The following is a 20,238-nucleotide window of genomic DNA, read 5'->3' on the forward strand; positions in this document are numbered from 1 at the left end:
TTTTTTTTCTTTAATTATTCATTTCCTTCTAGCACTTTTAATGTTACCCACGCGTTCGAATTTTGCATCAAATTATGATTCACAGTCTAATGTGAGTCATTAGACACAGTTTATTGATTACAATATAGAAACTACGGACATCATTTATTAACATCAATTTATTGACTGTATTAACATATTAGTTACAAAGAAATATAATTTATTTTGTATATCACGTTCTCAAGAATACTATTGCGCTTTCGTAGCTTTGTTGAGAATGAAACACTTCATCAAGTTGCCCGCCTTTTCGCAAACATCCTCACCAGCTGAAATATACATATATTTCAATTAATAATCCTGCTACCTTTTTATTTATCTATTGCAATACTCAAAATCAGTAGACATTATTTTTTTTAACTCACTGGTATTCTTGCATTTGTCGATTGCCTCTGTTTCACCTTCTTCCGTGGTGTGTTCATAGGCAATTTCTTCGTTCAGACTGCCATCCTCATTCATCTGTGAGAGAATTAGAAATTCTATTAAATCATCTTTTACAAATTTTAGAGATTTATTTTTAGAGATAATCATGATATAAAAATTAGGAGGGGGATTGAGAGGATTTTATAATGGATAACTAAACAATAATTGTTTCCAATCCTTGGTCCAAAGTAAACTGAATTTTGAGAAAAATGTTCTCAATTAAATGTGACTGTTAGAGACAAACATGAATAAATCGAAAATAATATTTTTCTATATTATTTGCAGAAATTCATTTTAGCGCGTGAGTAAATGAGATCCCTGAAGGGCTACAATTTCTCTAGTATCCTTTACATATTCGTGATCTGCATATAAGAGCTATAAGATCAAATAATTCCATTAACTTACGATGCTAAATTTCTTGAATATACACGCCATAAAACAATTTAACTCTTCGTCTTCCACAATTTGATCAACTGTCACATTTTGCAATTTCTCTGAAAGATTCACAACAATTTGTTTGTTTAGTTTTTATATTTAATAACTATTTCATCTCTTTTTATTCAACTTACCAGAATCAATGCCTGTTTCGTTCATACATTCTATTTTATATACGTTCAATCTCTCCAGTTGATCTGGTCTAAAGACTCCCATACACTTTTGCACAGGAAACAAATCATAATGTAAATGTAACATGTGTATTGTTAAAAGTTATTAATTAAAACGAAGAAAATGAACAGAGTGTCGGATAAATCGTACAACGAAGTGACAGAGGAATAATTTCTTGTAAAAAAATAAGTAAAAAATGTACCATAAAATTTTTCAATTACTATCATAGCTTTATACAAGTAGCTTTACAAGATTCGAAAACATTTTTTTTTATTTCTCAGAAATTAGAACAGTAATCAATCAATTGTATTTCATAATTTCTACTAGTGTTTCCTGTCGCTTACGCTGCGTTTTATCGAACATCGTGCATTGAAATAATAAGTTGTTACCAAAGAAACACTGAAGTAGAGGACGAACAGGAGAAGTAAGGTCTTCATGATCCTCTTCATATTTTGGTTGACGATGTCTGAAATATTCACGGAAAATCAAAGAAACAATCACAAGCACACTCTGATTCGAACAAGTGATTCTGTCTAGTTGAAGATGTACTTATAATTCTCGTTATCTGCAAGTTAATCCTTTGACTTCTCTTTCCATTCTGTAACACTATCTCGGTACTTTGCTTTTACAGTGGCAGGGCTGTTAATCTTTTCGATATTTCCGAAGGATATTAATTTTATCGATTAACTGCTCCCTTTGTGCATTGACTAACAATTGTTTTACAAATTGGATCAGAAACCTTGACGGATAAATGCGTTATGCAGTTATCAGTTCCGTCGAACTGCCGATACGAGGCTTTTTAATGCAATTCGTTGATAACTGTTGGCCAAACGAGCGTACAATTTATTGTTTTGCATCATAGGAAAATTTATTAGCTGATACTGATGATATTAATTGGGACCGTAAAGAAATAACCTTGAGATTGAGAAAGAAAAAGACGTTACCTTTGGCTCGACATTCAGAATGAGCCAGAGCTGATTCGTTAGTGGAAGGACTAAAAGGTAACAGCTGCATCTAGTTTAATAATCGAAATCATAAGTGAACTTGTAAGAATGTTCGTATTTCATGTTTCTTAAAAAATGGGAAAAATCGTTTTTGTGGTTCTGTTAGAACAATATATTCAAAGGAATTTAAAGACTGAAAAACTTATTCTAATTTAATTATACGTATTAAATTGCTAGAGTACTTTTTCTGTATTACCAATTTAATCACAACTTTTATCTATTACTTGGCAAAAAAGTAAAAAATTAGGTAACAAGTCAGACAAGTAGAAGTATCATTTATGTATTTGGTTGAGTAGCTACATACTATACGTGTTTTACTTGCTAAATGTACGGGGTGTTCAACTACAGAAGGGGTCAAATTTAAGGGATGATTGTAGACATCAAAATGTGACAAAGATAAAAAATTATGAAATTACGTCTTGAGGAAATTGATTCTTCGTTTTTTTATTTCTAAGAATTTAAAACTGGTAAAATTCGCCGAAACATGAGAACAGCAATTCTTACAACCATTGTTTAAGTCAAATGTGCTTCTTTATATCAATGTTTGATAGTCACTGCTTTCCTTAAATGCTTATAATTAACAAAAGCTCTGACGTAATTTTATTATTTTTTATCCTGTCTAATTTCGACATACACATCCATGTATAGAATCATCCTTTAATCTTCCCCCCATCTTTAACCGAATACTATGTATATAGTACAATCATCTTTGAAGTACAGGGATAAGTTAGGAGTCATGGAATAATAGTAACTTCTTATTTATTAATCTATATATGTAACAAAAATATTGAATGCATATCTTCATAAGTCAATTGAATAATCTCTTTTTGAAATTCTCTCTTCAGGGAAGTAAATTGAAGGTCTTGTTCTCCTTGTAACACTTCACCAATTTAGCTGCCTTGTCGCAAACGTCATCACCAGCTGGAACAATATTCGTTAAATCAATTAACAATATTCCCATTTTCGAAAATGACTGGTTTACTTTAAATTGCATTTTAACATTTCGATAAAGAAAATCGAAGTATCAGAATCTTACTTGTGTCTTTGCATTTATTGATGAGATCGTCGACCTGATCTTTAGTAACGTGGCTTGGCGCTCTTTTCCTAGTCACTTCTTCATTGAAAGATCCATCCTCATTCATCTGTAACAAGAATGTTAATTCATTTTTATTGTAAGTAAGGTGAACAATTGGCAGTGGGTTCGTTGAAGGGTTTTGTTACTTACAACTCCAACTTTCTTCAGCATGCAGGAGGCGAAGCACTTCAGTTTTTGATCGTTCTCATCAGCATTGCCACTCTTCGCGTTCTCTATCGCCTCTGAAGAATAAATATGAATTCTTTACAAGTGCAAGTTTTTAAGATTTGACATGTCTAAATTAATTTTTGTTAAAATATCTTTTTGCATCTTCACTTTAATGTTGATTTCACTTGCAACTTTTTTTTATTTCACTTTTCGTTCTTCCTTTAACAGTTTTCAATATAACTATTTTTAACTTACGTGGTTCAACGCCAGTCTCTGTGATACAAGCATTCTTGAACTCTGCCAGTTTGGTTTTTTGCTCGTCTGTAAGTGCCTAAAAAATGATATAAAAATTATATCAGTCATATCAACTTTTCGATACTTTCATTTATGTTGTATTAACTTTTTAATTCAAATATATTTACGAACATATAAATCTTATTATTAAACTTATTGTTATCATTTAGTGACAGGTCACAAGGGTTATCGATTAAATCAATTAGAAACCACGTGATTTTTTATCTTTCCTCTGACTGTATTGAATCACTCGCAAGCAGTATTTTTATAAAATTATATAACAATCTTGTACTGTTGTTATTCAGTATTTGATACAATTATCTATATTTATTTAATATTTAATACATATTAAGTAAAATTAAAATATTTAATACAGATTAAGTAAATGTAAATGATTTAAATAATGTTTAGAATGTTATGGTTTCCTCTGTCAGAAAATATTTTCAAATCAGAAACTGGAAACTGTAAAATTATAAAAAAAATTATAATATTATTAACAGAATTTTGTTCTTATATCACAGGCAAATTACAGTAAGCTAGAGAACAGAAGTTTCAAACTGTGCAAAGAAGAAATTACTATCGTAATTTTAGAAAAATACGTATATTTGTTTTTACTCCATTAGTTCATCATAAATTTCAAATCTAAACACTAATTATTTTCGATTATAATACTACAAAAAAGGAATTCGTTATTTTTTATTTATAATTAATTAAAAATTCAATAGTTTACCAGGGCACCAACGAAGCAAAGGGCAAACACGACGAAAATGGTCTTCATGTCTGTTGTGGAACTGATTGCAAGGAGTCTCGACAAATTCCGTTGAACGATCTTCGAGAACTGAACGCACAGTCAGTATCCCCTGCGTTTTTATACTTCGACTAAAGCTGGAGTCAGAGGAAGTGAGATAGGCCAGTAAAGGACCCCTTCTTTCCTGTTTTTCCTCCTTTCAAACTTTCAAGTCGCCACACGTGAGAATACACTCTATGACATATTTACATATCAGGACCCCGAAGTCAAAGTGTATTAGTCAAACAGAAAAAACTAGAGTTAATACACTCTGGCTTTATGGTCCAAATATGTACGATATTCACTCTTTTCGCGCACATATCATATATAGTGTGCTTGTTCCTATTTTTGTGTCTCCAAATTTGAATTATTTATAAAAAAGAACTGTTATTCAAAGTATAATATTTTTTTAACCTTACATGTTAACAAGTTTTAAATAAATTTAGATAACAAAATATTTCCTCAATTTAGGTATAAACGTTCTTTTTTATAAATGATTGTAATCTAAAAACATATAAATAGACACAAGTACCCTAGTTATGTGTCGTAGCACGCGCACTCACGCAAGGTGAGGTGAAGGGAGGAAAAACGAAAGAGCAGATCTCTTTCACCCTCAATTTTATATTTAAAATAATAGTTACTTTTAATTTACGTTTAAATGCCACAAACACAGACACCACACTCCTATGTGTCAAGATTTCTCCTTCTATTGGTTACGTGTCCATTACTTGTTTTTCTAGTAGAGACTTCCCTATAGTGATGAGACTCTAACTGTCTCGAAACATTTTGAGTGAAAGGATAAACTTCGAAAAACTTTATTAAATTGTTAGAAATGGAACTCTTAAAGCTTTTGTGTGTTTTGGAGGTTTTGGGACTTCAAAAGTACATTTCAAAAGTTTTGGAATTAGCTTCTAAGAGTTTGTAAGAAAATGAGCTGAATTTACAAAATTCATAACTCACAAGATTAAATGTGATCGAGTCTATCACTATCTCTCAAACTTCTGCCTCTGATTAAAATATACATAATACATATGCTGTGTTGGTTATGTAATCTGAAGAAATCGAGACTCATCCATCTTATCCTGACAAAGGCATACATAGTACATTCGTTCCTCAATATTTTTTTCAAGTTTGATCGCCTGGCCCTAATAAAAAATTACAAGAGTGAGTAACGGTTAATGGTATTTTTGCCTCTAACAAAAGTCAATTTTTTTATTTCTCTTTCTCGATATCGATTAAGTCAATAAAAGAATAACAAGGATTTAAAATAGAAAAGTAAAGAACATTTTTATTTGTTACTGAGAGTGTGAGATTTTTCTAAAATGTTTGAATGGAATAAATTATTTTCTCTTTTTAAAGAAATACAACTAAAAGCAGTTTGAATAATAGACTACATAAGACAAATGGTGAAGTATTTATACAAATTCTGAAGACATTTTTCGAGGGTCAATGACACGAATGTTTTTTCATTTAGAAAAAAAGAGATGTTGGAAGAAGCTATCTTTGCCTCGGGTAACATGAATAATTCATGAGTACAAATGAATCGTAGAATTATTTCCTGCATTATCGTGTTCAATTACTAGATCGATAGCAGATTGTACATACATGACTCTTCTTAATTCCTTTCTATCGATCTTCTGGTTTCACATGAAGGTCACGGTAAAGTTTGTAACTCTATATGTCAGAAGGATCGTCGGTTGCTTTGCAGAATCAATACGCTTTATTTAACAGTACATACAAGCAAAACATGTTACACAAGTTTTTCTGAATCAGTTGTTTGGTTTTTACTTGCTTGATGATTTTACGTGGCTAATAAATAATTATATTCATATGCATCATTTTTCAAAGAATACTTTATGGAAGATTAACAAAGGAGCGGTGAAAAATGTTTATAATACATTCATTTCCATTACATACAAAAATAGTAACACTTCGATGTTGTTCAGCTAGCAAACATCGATAGAATTAGTAGCAGTATCTAATGCTATATATGACTGACCTATCTCTGACACGTTTATAGTTAACTGCATTGAATGTATATGCTCAAGTTGTTTGATGATTTAACACTTGTTATCGTTTACTTCTGCATCATTGAATTTAGAGCTTTAGAAGATAAGCATAGAGAAAATAAAAACAAATTATCTGTAATATGAAAGTTTTGTGATAATACAATTATTTCCATGTGAGGGGTTCTTGTGGGAAAAATTAGATAACAAGTTGAGTGACTCCTTGACATATGTTAGTTATTTGACAAAGGAATGACTATGATAGTTATATATTCTACGTAAAAATTAGAAATTTTAGTGATACAAGATGTGTTTGTTTTTCTGTCAATAAGATTCGCTTTGTATAAAAATAGCAACGAATACTTGTAAAATAATACTGTTTTTATATTCGAGGAGATATTCAACGTATTAGTATTTGAATTAATTGTCTCTGTACAGGGTGTCTCAGAAAGTTGAGAACAAACTTTAAGGGCATCTAGTACTCGTTAAAACAAGTAAAAAGGTCTTAGAAAACATGGGTTCAAATGTCATTAGTTTGGAAGTTTTGAGACATTTTCAACAATGAAGTGTTACTTATCTTTCCATACATCAGTCTATAGCAAATGTTCGATATGACCTTCGTTCATTTTAATCATTCTTCGGCACGTTTTCTCATAGATGCACACATTCGACGATTTCCGGTTTTTCTCTTATATCTTCACAATTGCTTACAATTCGCAATTGTAATTCATCTAACGAATTAATTGGTTCATTATATACAATATTCTTTAAATCACCTCATAGATAGACGTCACAGGTCTGCCTCGACCAATCCACTTTTCATTAAACATAGGGTTTAAATATTGTTTTACGCTTCTTGAATAATGATTACAATTGTTGCCTACTTTGAAGAGGTAACGAGAAGTTGTAGATAAACATGCTGTAAGTTCGTATGCTGTTAAAAGCTCGTAGTACGAAATGTCTTATAACTTCGAAACTAATGATATTTGGATCCATGTTTACTAAGATTTTTTTTATTTGTTTTGGCGAGTACTGCATACCTCTAAAGTCTGTCTCCAACTTTCGGAGACACCCTGTATAATATATAGTCATCAGTAGACTCTTAGCTTTACTGACAATGAGTTTACTGGTTTAAACAATCCAATAGCTGATACAAACCAGATGCACGGCAAATATGCAGAGTACTGCGTAGTAACCCACTCTGTGGTCATCCTGAGAATTTCAAAGATAAACTCGTCCTCGTTTTCCTTGAAATGGTCGGGAAAAATTGACACACATGTTGAGGGCTGCCGAAAAATGATGGAAAACGGCAGAACCGTTTTGCTGTCAATGCCTGTATCGTTCACGTTTGGACAGTACATCAGTCATTCATAACACGCTTTTCATTTTATAACTAATACATGTATTTCAAAAGAGACACAACTTAAAAATACAGTTTTCGAGTTACGATTATGAATCATTTTGGTAAATATACTTTTATTCATTATAAAAATTTTGCTAAGTAAATATCGAAATTGTAGTTTATTCAAAGATTTCTTCTTCAACTGACAAGAAAATCATTTATTACAGAATGATTTTAGATAACACGTAACTATTCTTTAAATGAATTATTTGAATAAACTTTTATTTTGTTAGAACTAGAATAGCTATCTATAATTGATCGGAAAAAACCGATAAAAAGACGAAGATTACATAAAACAGAAATAATGGCAATATACTATCAGAGGTGACGGTATTGAAGATCATAATTTGCTTATTATATTTGTTATTATCCAGGAAATGAATAATAGGATTGAATGCAATATAATTGTGAAATCATTTAAGTTTATTATGTACTTAGAAACTTGCAGGCTAATATGTATGTAGCTATCGTTACTCACGTACAATGCATACAAATATGATTTACCACCTGATTCGCATAGATAATAAACCTTCTCGAGTACCTAATCATCGTTTGTTTTTCTAGTTACATATTTCACAGAACTAATTCTATAATAACATGTACTATACTTTTCTTAATCTAATTATGCTAAGAAAGGCCATTATCTAATGACGTAAACAAGGTTATCGTCCATTTGCTTTTTACTTCAAATCGTAAATCAGAATTTTAACCGTTTTTCTTCATTTTTCTACAGTCGCTTTTCTTACTATCCGATTATATAATTATTGCTGACAAATCCTGCAATACATACATAAATGAATTAAATACGATAAAAAGACTCTCAAATATCTTTCGTCTACTATTTTCTTTGAACACTAATAGATTTGTTCAATTCAAGATTTATCCTTAAATATTACATTATTATTATAGTCGTTTCGTTTTCGTAGTAATTAAAATCTTCTTGTTTCCGAAAACATTTTTCTCCCAGAATATTTGAAAATAAAGTCAGAACTGGTAAAAAATATTGATTCAGAAGATTAAAAACTTACGAAGTGTGTTTGAGGAAGGATTTAAGTGGATGGTGCTGCCACCAGCATGAAGATACCGAACTAACCAATGCGTTACCTAGCATGCATAAGTGAACACACGCGCACTAACACACTGACGTGTACCCAGCTACACTACAGAATATTAAATTAGTTGTGTGTAGCATGAAAGTACGACTGCCAAATTGCCTTACGAAACATGGGAGATAAAGGTAATGGATTAACACAAATACGTATGATCATTTCCTTTTCATTGCTTAGACCTTTATTCACTCTTACAGTTCATCCCTCTGCAGTACTTAGCAATGCAGCTATTCATCACTAAACTTTAACACGTGTAACTTAATTATCCATTCGACGGAGAAATCGAGCAAATATCAAAATATCTGCACAAAATTCCGCGTCGAAATGCATTTCCTGGAACCGGTGCATCATTGATGTATTAGGTTAGGATGCATTTGGAACTGGGTCATTTGAAAGCGCGCCACTTCGAACTTCGTAACTATCGAGCGCACTTTGCAACCTTCGTTCGCAACAGAGATTTCGATTTTTTCAAGCTTTCCCGCGTTCACTTTATTTACATCAAGGTTCGCTTGTCTTGCGGTGTCCTTTAACCTTTTCGGTCAGTTCTACGAATTTGTACGTAATCACATGTCTGTGTATGAAAACAATTTTAATGCTGAATTTATATTTTACTGCCTATTTCGATACAACTATCGCGACGGTAATATACATAATATGAAATTTGATGTAAAAAAACAAGTCGGTTCTCGTATGTAACAGGATCCCTTTCAACGGATTCTTGAAGTAGAGAGATAATATAAATCGTGTCGATGAGTCCCCAGCGCAGCCATATTTCCAATAAACGCAAAAACGAAGAAATCGCGTATCAGTCTCGAAAACCCTTGCGCAAGAGAAGGAGAAACAATATCAGTTAGTTTTCACTCTTCCCTTTGTTATCTTGGATTATATAATAATACATGTACACGTATATAATTTGTATATTTTGATTTTCCTTTTTATTTTGTATAGAATTGTACAATCATATTAGATAAGACTGCAGTCTGTGATTTTAAATAAATTATTTGACAGCGGTATATCTGTTACGGGTTATTTAAAACAAACATTATTTTTATTAAATTGTATTGTAAATAATTGACATTTTTAATATCATTTTATGTATGATTATTACGTATAAAATTTGATGTAATATTAACATTTTGTGAACTAACTTAATCTAGTATTCTACGTTATAGAACGTAGTACGGAAAATAATAAGAATCTAGCGTAATGCTAAAATTATTGCTACACGTTGATTTTCTTAAATCAACTCAAAAAGAGATCTCAAAATCACTTTACAGTGTTAAAATGATAACGATACTTTCCCTGCAAATTTACATGCATTCATAAAAGGCTCATAATTCACGTATATCTAGTCATTCGTAAAAAATCGTGTTTAGAGCATCACGTCCACTTCAGCGGGGGAAGCGGGCTCGGGAAAGACAACAATATTATGATACAACCGCAACGACATGGACAAATAGACGCTCATCTTGGATTTCTACAGCTTCATCGCAGGTTTCGTTCGATAAAATTAATTCCTCGTTAATTTCAATATTACACAAATAATCTTCAATAGTTATAGTACCTAACACCTATTACTTCTTTCAGATATCATGTTGAATTCTCTGTCCCTTGGAATCTGTGCATACATGGTGATGGGAAACCACTAGAGCCAGCCATAGTGACTGGAACTCACAATCCTAATTGTCACATTATCGACTTGGCACAGGAAAAGGATGGCTTAAGGTAAAACATGTTTTTTTTTAAATGTTCTATAAAATGCATAATTAACAGATTGCGAATTTCTATGTATTTACGAAAACATATTCAAAAAAGTGCAAAATGTGCAAAATAAGGTGCAAATTATAATATTCGAAAGATGAAGAAAATTTTAATATAGGCCTAATTACTTTAACTGTGTTTATAGAAATACGAAATCGCATAAAAATCCGCAGTCTGTTAATCAATGAAACAAAAATCCACTGAATGCTTTTTTGTAACAGGTTAAAAGTAGAGCTGTTAGCGTACAAGGAAAAGATTCTAAAGGAAGAGGTGCAGATAATGTGCTGCAAGGCAGGGACCCCATTAACAATCCAGCTGAATGCGCGCGTGTTGGGAAAAGACAAGGGTACGCCGCTGCTGAGGAACGGCATACGCAGCATCGCCGTGGAGGTGTCGGACGAAGATGAGGTCTCCGAGTAGATCTCGCTGATAAGATGTTGTTGCTCGAATATCTAAGAGTCGAGTGTTTTTTTCACAGGTGCTGGGTACAAAACTGAGAGCATCCCTGAACATGCAAAGCCGACAGAAACTGTGAGAGGGAGCCGATGTCCTGACACACAGAGGAATCCACGCGTCTGGTTAACGATGAACGATGCAACGTGGGATGACACTGAGGCTCGAGGACACGTATCGAATGTAACACGTGCGCTTTGGGATCGTTTGAACGAAGACACGCTTTTTGCAGTCTCACAATCAATGATCACTAAGTTTAGTCAACATAAGCAATCACATGTACATGTTTTAAATTTAAGACGTAGAGTACGTTCACGATAAACCTAAACACAATCTGCTGCACCGTAAAATTGCACGATATAACTTTTGAAATATTGTTCGATTAAGGGCATATCGAGTTCGTTGCATTGGACCTATTATATATGGGCCTACGAGACTATCACAGGATGTCTTTCTACTCTTGCGTCGATGATACGGAGGTGACGTCGACGTAAGAAATGAAGTATTCCTTTAAATAGCCTTCTCGAGGGATCACATCGAGATATACTAACAAATAATCTCCTAAGAGAACCGCATTTGCCTACTGTTCACTTCTTGAACGAGAACGTATCACGCAATGCCTATAAAGTCTACATACACCTTTTAATATCTATTATCGATCTATCTGTAATAAGCGAAATGGTATTTTATTATCGTTTTACATCGATACGTAGGCTTTAAAACTGAATCAAACGAAAAAAGAAATGAACTATGCTGTTTTCTAATTCTCTTTGCCAAGCTGAAACGAATTACTATTAAAAACGAACGACTTCAACGAAACGTTTTTCGTTCTGTTTACGACTAACCCTACCACTTTTCATCTTCAATAATATTAAGGTTATACCATCCTTGCGTTCACAGATAAAACCATGGCCAAGCATGCAGACTAACTATTAGCACCGAAAACTCGACTTTTTCATAGGGATACCAGTTGGACCATCAACGAATTCGCAGATATTGAAGCCGAGTCTAGCTAAAGGATGGCAGTTGCTTTTAGGATTGCCCCACTTGCCCCTGAATGTCATCCAACTGGGCATAATGCTATTGTCCTCCTTCAAGAGCATCTCCATCTTCTTCCACGTGGGCCAGGCGGTGCCGAAGCCGCTTTCATCGTACAAACGAGGCAGTCTAACGAATTTGTGCTTTCCAGGCGCTGTCCAAAGCCCGTGCGATCCACGTGCGCTGAATAATATTGGATGAGAACCACCAGCTGTAAAAACCCTCTCGGGGAATATGGGCTTTTGGAAGATACCCTTGCGCGTCTCCTGGCTCTCGTACACGAAGGTTCCACTCCGTAAATCATAACGGTAGAACGCCCCCGCATCGTGAGCAGACACGTACATTGCTAAAGGATGATTGTCATCCTAAATTAAAGAAAAAAAATACTATCTTTAGTTGAGGATAAATGGAATTCCAAAGTGGGTGTTTGTAAGGTGGATTTGCATAGTGTATAGTCGACGACAAGGTACAGTAGAGTATTGATCCTTCACACTTCTAACAATCGACGTTGTGGTGGCCAGTCTAGGAACAAACCAAGATATTACAGTAAATGTCCCAGTAGTTAAGCATGTACCAATACCTAAACACTCATATCAATTTTATTCAATTTTAGGCTTCAATTCTTAACGCCAATTGTTAGGAGTGCAAATGACCGATATCCTACTATTTTACTGGAATTGCTATATCTCGTCATCGACTACACATAGAATCAACATGAGCTCATCCAGATGCCCTAGAGCTCACCTTAAAATAAAGGCTCATGTGTTCCCAATCGCCCACATGATTTCCATACTCCTTGAGCATTCCAAGGCACATTCCACCTACGGTTGGTATTGGCCAGCTACCGAAAAATCCGAGATCCAGAACGCAGACTGCCTTTCCCTCGCTGAACGGATAGAACATCCAATAGGTCACGTGAAAGTGCAGCTTCCTGTTCCCTTTCTTTTTCTTTTTCTCGAAATCACCGGTTTTCTGCGAGCAGTTCCGTAAATAGTCGTTCAAACGAATCAATGTCAATAGTGAAATCGCACAGCCGAATACTGAAGAAAAATTCCTCCATCGGACTCCCGTTTAGACCTACCTCCGCGGTAGCTTTGCCAGGATCATTCTTCCAACCTTTCCCCGGGAGATCGTTCGTCAGGATCATCGATCCGAAATCGTCTGCTTGGAACGCGCTTCGCGGAGGCGCGTCGCTCCCTTTCCTCCGCAGTTTCTCTTCCCTCGCAGCTTTTGAATTTGCCGCGTCCGTCGTGGACCCAGGAGTCGCGCAGTCCTTTATCACAGCGTAAATGGGCACCGTGCCCGATGGCTTCCGGCCGTACAAGAACGACGATCGATTCTTCAGTAATATCTCTGTCAATGTGAATTGATCGATCATTCAATTAGCAGCGAGTCACTTACACGGTCTTTAATCTTCTCAACGACGCATCGTTTTTCGTCATTTACCTACGTCGATTCTGGTGCGAAGGTAATCCTCGCCGGATTGCATGTTGTCGAGGAACTCAGACACCTCCAGGGGCAAAAACAGCTCGCCAGGTGCAAGCCATACTAACGGCGCCCACTGACGTACTAATCCTTTTACTATAATCAGAGCAAACGAAAATGGGTAACATGATTACTGAGATTAGAGGGAACAGGTGTGAAGTGATACAAGATTTTGGCAAGATAATGTGAGATACAATTAAGATTGATTTACCAAGTCTGAGTTAAGATACAAGTTAAAATAAAGCTCCTTGTATTTACTGTAATAATACAAGTTTGCTGATAAAGAAAATACTTAATTCGATCCCCTCCAATATAGGGAATGATTTTGGAGATATGAATAATTAAAATTATGTACATATATTGAAATTTTAAAATTGGAATTTTGCTACCCATGGAAAACATTGTTTTTTAATTAGCACTATAAACGAAATTATAGGAATTATTCAGAAATGTTTGCATTTATAATGCAATGTAATATTCCTTTAGTAAATTTAATTTTTCGGAATTATTTTTTGATTTTCTCTAACTTTCTCTTTTGATAAAATATATGTAACTTATTGTAGGTGTATGTAGATATATGTTCGTAGCTTCAAAGTTATTGGAAGTCTATACGCAATATTTTATAAATAGAGACAGGAGTCTATTGATTACCCCTTCTATAAAAATACACAAAAATCGTAGGAAAAGTTGAGGACTTCCCTAGTGAGAGTTCCAATGGGAAGTGAACACTATCTACTTGTAATTCAACATCTGACTTACGTTCCAGATCAAAGCTTTCAAACGGAGCAATAAAGTTCTTCGAGCAGGTGATCGCCCAATTAATTTGATTAGCGTATAAAACAATTTAAACTCACAAGTTAATGGAAGAGAAACGCGCGAATGATATCCCTTATGTGTACGATAGTTGAAGAATTCTAATGATGTTACCGACAATAACATAATATGTTTATTAGAAAGTTCGTCCGTAAATCTCGTTTCAGTATGTGGTACATATATTTAGGTAGAAAAAACGAAAAGCCTAGGGGGGTTTCTGCTTTCATTGCAAGGTTATCAAACGTGCACAGTGTCGTACATGTGTGCATCGTCCCACACACTCCCACGCGCAGGTGGAACTCAAACCTGCTTCAAAGAGTTACATCGTACGAGATGTACACAACATGTAAGTCGCCAGGTTGGACTCGTAACCTCGTTATGCGCTCGATAGAAGTCAAAATGTTTTCAAAGATTATTTCCTAACATTCAATTTTTTAACTCTCTTTCCATTGAATGAAGACTTCTGCCTCCACGAATATCATCCCTTTAAAATAATAGTAAAAATAGATTTCTTCATTTTTTAATTAAATCAAAAAATGCGAATGATGTAAAAATGAAGTTGAAGAACTTCGAGAACAGTAGCACCTTTTAAGTCACAAATTCTTCCAAAGCCTTCAGTATGGAAAATGCATAAAACTTATAAATCTTCTTTTGATAAAGTGGCAAAGATAAAATGTTTAAATTCATTAGGATTTCCATAAGCATTTCACGCTACAAAGTCTGATTTTGTATTCAAGTAATACAACGTCCCACGAAGGAAGGACTCTTCGTTTCGGTATTGCGCCCAGAAGAAAAGCTTTCACCGCTGTCGTCCACGTGCACGCGCCGATTCATTGCTGCTCTGCGATCGGAAATTGTAATTATTATGTACAACCGATACATAGGGCCGCCATATTCGGCGTTACGCCGCGTTACTCATTATACTTCCGCAATTAAAGGCTTAGCGACCGTAAACGAGAACAGGTTCCTGACCGTTTCCACGGAGCGACTTCTCAGCTTTGTCGCCGCGTTAATTATCTCGTTGGTTGCCTTAGACCAGTCTAAGGATGATATAATTACGCGCGGCTGTTGATCCAGACTCATCTCGAGGCGCGAGAATCGTTTTGGATCCAGATTTTTTCACCAAGATAGGATGACGAAAACGTTGATGAAAGGGGAAGTCGACTGTTATGGTATCATGATGTTAAGTTCATAAATTTCAACGTTGAAGTGAAAAAAGAAAGCAGAGGACTGTCGTAGGAATATTATATTTTCTTTAATGGACGGTGATATTGACGATGGTCCATACAGTATTTTGGAGAACTTGAAAATGGTGTAATAGAATATACAACAGTACTGATATTGAATAATGTAGCCCCAGTTATTCTGAGAAGAAGAGATAGGTAATGATATAAAATGTAGGTGATTAAGTGAATTCGACAATTAAAGCGTAAAAATGTTTATTAAAGCTTCAATAACTGAGCAAAGAAAAAACTAATAATTATGGTACACATATATGTATAGAGGGTATTTCAAAACATGTGAGTATAACTTTAAGGGTAATTTAAGTATATGTACAAAAATAAGTAAAAGATTGTATGTTCAAAAATTGGGTGCCTCTACTATAACAATTACATTAATTTTCTTTTTTTAGAAAATATGAAAATAACTAATAATAAGTGTGGAACCATTGAGCGTAAGACCTAAGGGCAAGTTCCCTGTTTGCTCGGTATTAAGGGTGGTACTGTGGATAATTATCGTGTTATGCAGGGGTTACATGTGTAAGAATCCATTTAATTATCGACCGCGTGCGTATAATACAAGCGAAATCGAAGATTAATGGAAACCCGTTTCGGCCTGCTTGACAATCGCGAAACCGGTCCGAAGAAATGGGACGATCGATTTTCAGCCTTGCAGCGATTCATCCGATGCCGCAGTCTCTGAAAATAGATCAGCCGATTTCGATGGGAAGCAGAGGTTCTTGTTGTCTCGTTAGGTCGACCTTGCTAACTCGTCACGATAGCTTGTTCGACCATCGTACGAAACAATTTCACCGTTAATCCACACAGCTCTCAGCTTTGCACCGTGTTTCCACGGTGAGGTGACCCATGTCCCGATTCGAGTTGCTTTTACGAGCTTGCCATTGCCTTTATAGTAAGCATTCCTCGAAAGTAATTCGCGAAGTACCAGCCACGAGGAGCGTGCTGGTCGCAAAGCAAAGTCGTAATGGATGGCTTGCAATCATTGTAATTCATCTGAACTGTCATCGGGACTTACTTATGTGTCAAATCAAATCCACTAGTGTTGATATTACTTCGATTGAAGCATGAGAAAAATTTTGACTGACGTAATTCCGCATTGTTTCCTACAGTTGTGCAAACAGAATAATGGATTATAGAGTATCTTTAAATCCTTTTATTTTTAATAGATACTTTTACTTTTGAGGCTTCTATTCTATGTGTATTAAAAATATTTATGCATTCATTCTTGTAAAGGCGTATCTGTAATATGCGCTGTAAATCATAACTTCTAATTTAGTTTTATTGCGCTAACTTACTTTAGATTGCAAATACATGAAGCATAAGCACGTGAAGATAATAATAATTTGTTATGAAAACATCCTTTGCCGTTTTTATTTATTTATTATCAAGATTTTATAATACCAAGCTTAATTTTTTGAATGCCATTAATCTGGAAGTTGATTGAATATAACCTACTACTACTAAAGTTTAAGTTATAACGCTCTTTAAAAACTCATAAAAAACATATACCATAGAATGAATTTTACAGCATAGTTGCTATTACCAAAATAAAAGTATAAACATTTATCAATATTGTTCATTAATGACATCTTAATTTCAACTGAGCCTTTGAGATGTCAAACTAATTGAGATCTTAAAATAAACTAATAATGTATTTGAAAATTCGACTTGAAGTAAACTAAATTATAAATGAATTATTTAGTTTATTTAGAATATAGTATTCATATAATATGGAACGTTAGTATGAAAAATTAACCCTTATTCACGTGCATGACGAATAAATTTAAAAATCTTAACCCAGTTCAGCATTTAAAAAATCGAAATCAGAATTAATCAATTTTGTTTCTAAAAAGCTCAATTCTCACAAGATATAAGCACATTCTAACAGTCGCCCTTACATCCGACATGTTCGATTTAGTCAACCAATCACTACACGCAGATCTCAGTTCCTAAGATCAGTGTTTTAAATCTCATCTTTCATCTCAGTCGTTCGTGAGAACTGGTGATAAGTGGTGAGAAGTGTTGAGAAGTTCGAAGCGTTCGGTTCGTGACAGTTACCCAAATATCGCGCACAGTGAATTAAAAAAATAGCCGAACCTCGTGAATACTAATTATACTTCAGTGGTCGTGTAAAATCGTTGAAAGTTGCAGTTTCAGTGTCTTACCTCGTTCTTCCTCGACAGTTCCCGAAGAATCCGCGATCACATAAACAATACACAGTATCATCAGCAAACACTGCATCGTATTCGACTTGTACACGCATTTTGACGACAGAACGTCGAGATGCCCCCGAGCACACACGAAACTTTTAACTGTCTGTCATCGGTTTACGCGCCATTTCCCGCCACCCTCGCATCCCCGAGCCATCGACGTTGGATCCACGAAGAACGCCAACAGTTTGAGGTTAACGATCGACAAACACTGATCCTCCTGCTACCAGCCAGAGTGCTTCTCAGGTAACTGACCGGTTCTCTACGTTCCCTGTGCCGTTCACTGTACACATTTCACCGTTGCTTACGGGGATCGAGCAACATGCTGTTACGACTATGCCCAGGAAAACTAAGCGTAATCAGTTAACCCTTGTATCCGAGTCAAAAGTTTGAACATCAATTGCGCGCTTTTCGTTTCGCGACCATGTCAGTCGTACGAGAACTTAATTACCATCGATATGAAAGTATCAAGGGCTTCGTTGAAATTCTCTATTAGTACGATTGTATAGGTAGTTCCTAGTTCTAGCAGTGGTTTCCTACCATTTTCGAGTTACGCCCCCCTTTTGCAATAGATAAATTCTACACCCCCACACATTGGCATACAAATTTTACTAGGCGTTTCAGAAATTTTTATTAGGGTAAAGAAAGCATATTTTAAAAAGAAGTATTTAAGAATATGATTCTAACTTTATTTGTAACTTAATATTTCATGCTTTTATTTCGATATAAAACAAGGGATGAAAATTCATCATGTTAATGTAATAGAAGCAACACTCGAAATTCAAGTGGGGTGATATTTGGATGGGAGTGATACATATGTTCGTACCACACTAGGATTGAATCGATAACTTTTTGTCGAGTAACGTAACCGAAGAATCGTTCAGATTCAAGAATTCATGTTAGATTTCATATCTGTTGAACATACATGAACATAAAGAACATTTCATGCTTTTATGCCGCTTACCATCGAGCGTAAATGTGATATAATTTGAACGTTTCACTTTCTTGAACAAATTAATTTCATATACTGTTGTACTAACGTGCGCATCAAAATTACATTTTTTCATATAATAATTTTCTAATAATCTTGCCGACTCAAGAAAGAAAGCAAAATCTACAAAAAGAAAAACAGAATAGTAGTGGAAATTATTTAATAATAGGAGGTAATTTAGATAAAAGTTTTTTTTATTATTTCCTTCTCAAAATTTGCAATTTGTATTATAACATTCGGCAAATTTTATTATAGTTGATTGTTTGTTCGTAGCACACAGGTATTTTCCCAGTGGTCCATACCATTTGTTAGCGCGCTAGGTTAGAGAAAAGTAGTCAACAATAGTCTCATATGTATTAGAAAATTAAAAAGATTTGTATATTTGTAGTTTTGCAATAGTTAAAACAACATTTTCGCGAAGCGATATGTGACGGTTATATCAGGTTATACGATAAGTTTCGCGCGAGTAATTTGAATATGAAAAATTGCTAAGGTTAAGAATTCAACATTATGATATATATCTATCAGTTTTTGTATCGGTATATCACTCTAGAAACAAAATTAGAATTTAAATAATCATTAAATTTTAATTACATATTAATTTTCCCTCTTAAAATAATATTCATTTGCATATTTCGTTCAATGAATTGTGATTGTGAAAGAGATAAAATACGTGAACCGGAAACGGGCGAAACCATTTATGAGTAGCGAAAAGGAAAGTATGTACGTACATACGTTACATGACAATACCTAATAAGGGGATAGCAATCGTAAATGTTGCACTGTATTCGTAGTACATATTCTTTTCTATGCTAATATATGTACCTTTACATAATTCTTATTTATAAAATTAAGGTCGTCGTTTTATGTCTACATTTCTATCTAAATTCCTATTTTTTCTCTTTTTTTCCATACAAAAACACTATTACAAAATGTACACAGGTATACATACTACTAATTAGCATGATGAAAATCTGTTTATTAATTACAAATTTTTTCAAGATATTTATACCAAGATATACATCTTATATCAAGATCTTATATCATACAATTATATTAAGATATATATGTACATATAATACATATTACATATATTGATAAAATTTGATTGAATTTCTGTCAAATGTTTTATTTGGTTCTTTATATACAAGCATAATTTAATTTACAATATTAATATATTCTATAATTTAGCATATAAACAATTAACAATGTCTCTGAATATCTTATTTTTTAACTAATACCTTAAGGGTTAAGTGAAACACTTTTGTATGAACTTGTTCTTATCTTCAAGATATCTTAGGTATACATATACTACAATAGATCACCTCTTTTAAAT

The 20,238-nt window shown here is 34.1% G+C and overlaps 4 protein-coding genes across 5 annotated transcripts; 1 reads left to right on the forward strand and 3 right to left on the reverse strand.

The window, feature by feature from the left end:
* Window positions 1-112: 112 nt before the first annotated feature.
* LOC143183335 (uncharacterized) lies at window positions 113-2,132 on the reverse strand. The gene is made up of 11 exons (XM_076384859.1): window positions 2,110-2,132; window positions 2,010-2,079; window positions 1,848-1,946; window positions 1,754-1,804; window positions 1,651-1,712; window positions 1,573-1,598; window positions 1,455-1,531; window positions 1,029-1,113; window positions 865-953; window positions 402-495; window positions 113-305 (listed from the first exon to the last, which is right to left on the reverse strand). Exons 1-11 carry the CDS (start codon window positions 2,130-2,132, stop codon window positions 229-231), a joined length of 753 nt encoding a protein of 250 aa, XP_076240974.1. The 3' UTR covers window positions 113-228.
* A 679-nt stretch (window positions 2,133-2,811) lies between these two features.
* Window positions 2,812-4,494, reverse strand: LOC143183106 (general odorant-binding protein 56d-like). The gene is made up of 5 exons (XM_076384531.1): window positions 4,337-4,494; window positions 3,568-3,643; window positions 3,295-3,386; window positions 3,106-3,211; window positions 2,812-2,990 (listed from the first exon to the last, which is right to left on the reverse strand). The coding sequence occupies exons 1-5, from the start codon at window positions 4,382-4,384 to the stop codon at window positions 2,911-2,913; spliced, it is 402 nt and encodes a 133-aa protein (XP_076240646.1). The 5' UTR covers window positions 4,385-4,494; the 3' UTR covers window positions 2,812-2,910.
* Window positions 4,495-8,907: 4,413 nt separating this feature from the next.
* LOC143183104 (adipose-secreted signaling protein) lies at window positions 8,908-11,960 on the forward strand. 2 transcript variants are annotated; one of them, XM_076384529.1, is made up of 5 exons: window positions 8,908-9,038; window positions 10,287-10,404; window positions 10,498-10,635; window positions 10,893-11,079; window positions 11,150-11,960. In XM_076384529.1, the coding sequence occupies exons 1-5, from the start codon at window positions 9,026-9,028 to the stop codon at window positions 11,204-11,206; spliced, it is 513 nt and encodes a 170-aa protein (XP_076240644.1). In that variant the 5' UTR covers window positions 8,908-9,025; the 3' UTR covers window positions 11,207-11,960. The 2 variants fall into 2 exon arrangements, with proteins under 2 accessions (XP_076240644.1, XP_076240645.1); XM_076384530.1 differs by having other exon boundaries at window positions 10,893-11,061; window positions 11,150-11,884.
* A 78-nt stretch (window positions 11,961-12,038) lies between these two features.
* Window positions 12,039-17,942, reverse strand: LOC143183109 (uncharacterized). The gene is made up of 5 exons (XM_076384536.1): window positions 17,867-17,942; window positions 13,609-13,743; window positions 13,244-13,515; window positions 12,907-13,134; window positions 12,039-12,527 (listed from the first exon to the last, which is right to left on the reverse strand). Exons 1-5 carry the CDS (start codon window positions 17,940-17,942, stop codon window positions 12,057-12,059), a joined length of 1,182 nt encoding a protein of 393 aa, XP_076240651.1. The 3' UTR covers window positions 12,039-12,056.
* Window positions 17,943-20,238: the final 2,296 nt, after the last annotated feature.

This window comes from Calliopsis andreniformis, chromosome 9 (genome assembly GCF_051401765.1).
Source record: "Calliopsis andreniformis isolate RMS-2024a chromosome 9, iyCalAndr_principal, whole genome shotgun sequence".
Classification (NCBI taxonomy): domain Eukaryota; kingdom Metazoa; phylum Arthropoda; class Insecta; order Hymenoptera; family Andrenidae; genus Calliopsis; species Calliopsis andreniformis.